Below are 2,260 nucleotides of genomic sequence, written 5' to 3'. Positions count from 1 at the left end.
AAAGTTTAACTATTGAAGAAAAGGGTGGTCGAAAATTTGTGGTCTGCTAATGTATATTCGATCCAAGTGCCTCGACAAACCCAGATCTCTCTTTTTAATTTTTTTGGGGGTCTCCTGCCTTTAAATGACAATAAAGCAATTGTCAAAAAGCTTTGTTTCATTGCTGAAAGAAGTTGGTACTTTAGTGGAATAAATGGAATGGATAAATTAGTAGATAAAAGTATATGTAAGAATTAGAGGAAGATTGCATGATAGCAGTAAAATCATATTGCGTCATAGCCTACAACATTTGCAGATTCGGTAAAACATGAACTGAGATGAAAAGGGATATCTCTTGCACTCATGGGGACTCATAATCTTTCACCTTAAACTAAGGCTGTAACTTTCCAACTGACATAGATGAATCCAACATTTGACGCTGTAGTATTGAGTCAGACTTTGCCTTTTCATTAGTTTTGTGGGCAGTTTCAGCAACATTCACTGCTTTGTGACTCTTACAACTGATCAGTGATCCTCTTGGACGGCTTTTTGGCACCTCCTTGTCCACTATTTTCTTATTATTTCCTTCCAGTTTCTTTTCATCGTACGCTGTTGTATTGAGTGAGAAATTATCAGCAGCACTGGCTGTGACAACACTCCACTCAATGCTCGCCTCACTTGGCTCATACTTAGTGGACATGCCATCAGATGCTTGCCTGTTGAACAGCGGCTTTTCACTGCTCGATAAGTTCTGTATCTCAAACAGATCAGAACTAGCATCACTCCCCATATCTTCTTCATGCTCTCCACAACCAGTTCCAGATTTAGTTGAAAGGTTTTGGGATTTTGGAATGGCATCCCAAGTTAGCACAGAGAGTTTCCTCTCTAAGTTCATTGCAATGTCACCCTTGTTGATCATCGCATCATGAGAGCCAAACACCTCCAGAGATTTTCGTGGCTCTTCTTCTTTGGTGGTCTTCTCCTCTTCCATCTTTGACTTAGCTGTCAAATTTTGCACCCGAGAACTTGAAATAGGGACTTGAAAACTCTTTTCTGATCTGTTTGACCTTTCAAAACTTGGGGCATGATCGATTGCTTTTCTCCTCACCTCTTTTCCATGAATCCTTCCATGCTCAATATTGTTACGAATATTAATCCCCTTCTTATCTGAACAAGACCTACTGCAGATAAAACCAGAAAAGTGTATCTTTCCATTTACCTTCTTTTGCATATTCTGGGATGGTTTCCTTTGGAAACATGGTAAGAAAGTAGCTTGGCTATTCCAGCTCCCTTCAGAGATTACGCTAGGAGTTCCTGGCCTGCTCTTTGGTTTGCTATTCTGCAGACGATCAACGCAGTGATCTTTGTTAAGACCATGGTGACTTGCATGACTATCAATACTTCTTGGACTGCCATGATCATCCAGCTTCATGTTGAAGTATCTTTCGGCACCAAAGACACTGATTTCACCCTGTTCGGCCTTGGCTCTCTCTAAGCTTATCGAAGAGGGAGTGGTTTGGCTGGTAGTGATGGCAGAAGGAGGATGCTGAACTAACCTGGCAACCTTAAGTCCACTCTCTCCTGCTGTGCTGAGGTAAGAAGAAAACGCATCATTGGTGGGATTGGTTCTGTTGTCATGCTTGTCCATGGTAATGGAGAGGCTGCTTAAGAAGCCTATGGGGATGACAGCACAAAAATGGAAGAAAAGACTTTCAATGACAGGGAGGTTTGGAGGATTTTACAGTTGAGACAAACTCAGAAAGGGCTAAAGGCAGAAGATGGTGGTGTAATTTACATAACAGAGATAGGCTTGGAGATCACTTGCCTTGATAACATGTGTCTATAAGTAGCCTTGTGGGGGGTGCACTAAAGAAGGGTCTGGGACCTACTTGTTTGGAGCTTGAACCGAGTTACCGAAATATACTGCCTATTTCTTTCACTAGATGAAATGCTTTAATGTTTTCATTAACTCAGTATTAGCTTATGAGGTGTGTAAGCTTTGATTCGAACACTATTATGGACATCATTAAGACATGTGGCTCACAGTCACAGACGAAGCTCATGCTTGGCCATTAGTTTAGGGGGGGTTTGCCTATGGAATGGCAGGAGTTCATATCAGTATGAGCATAGTTTAAGGCCGTTTGGTAAAGTTTTGAAAAGTGTTTTTGAGTTTTGAAAAAGGTAAAAATTGAAAATTAATTTGATGGAGGCCACATTTGAAAAGAAATGTTGCGTGTAGAGGTCAACAAATGAAAATTGGTTTGACAAAATTTTGTAAAGT

At 40.7% G+C, this 2,260-nt stretch overlaps 1 protein-coding gene across 1 annotated transcript; it reads right to left on the bottom strand.

Moving 5' to 3' along the window:
• Positions 1 to 262: 262 nt before the first annotated feature.
• LOC133876433 (protein PHYTOCHROME KINASE SUBSTRATE 3-like) lies at positions 263 to 1,905 on the bottom strand. The gene has a single exon (XM_062314713.1). The coding sequence runs from the start codon at positions 1,625 to 1,627 to the stop codon at positions 371 to 373; it is 1,257 nt and encodes a 418-aa protein (XP_062170697.1). The 5' UTR covers positions 1,628 to 1,905; the 3' UTR covers positions 263 to 370.
• Between the last annotated feature and the right edge of the window lie 355 nt (positions 1,906 to 2,260).

This window comes from Alnus glutinosa, chromosome 8, assembly GCF_958979055.1.
Source record: "Alnus glutinosa chromosome 8, dhAlnGlut1.1, whole genome shotgun sequence".
Taxonomy (NCBI): domain Eukaryota; kingdom Viridiplantae; phylum Streptophyta; class Magnoliopsida; order Fagales; family Betulaceae; genus Alnus; species Alnus glutinosa.
Note: the sequence above shows the minus strand (reverse complement) of the source record. Positions and strands in the feature narration are given on the sequence as shown.

What these genes read in the sequence shown, in the direction of transcription:
- LOC133876433 (XM_062314713.1), bottom strand. Translation starts at nt 1,627, where the DNA reads ATGGACAAGCATGACAACAGAACCAATCCCACCAATGATGCGTTTTCT.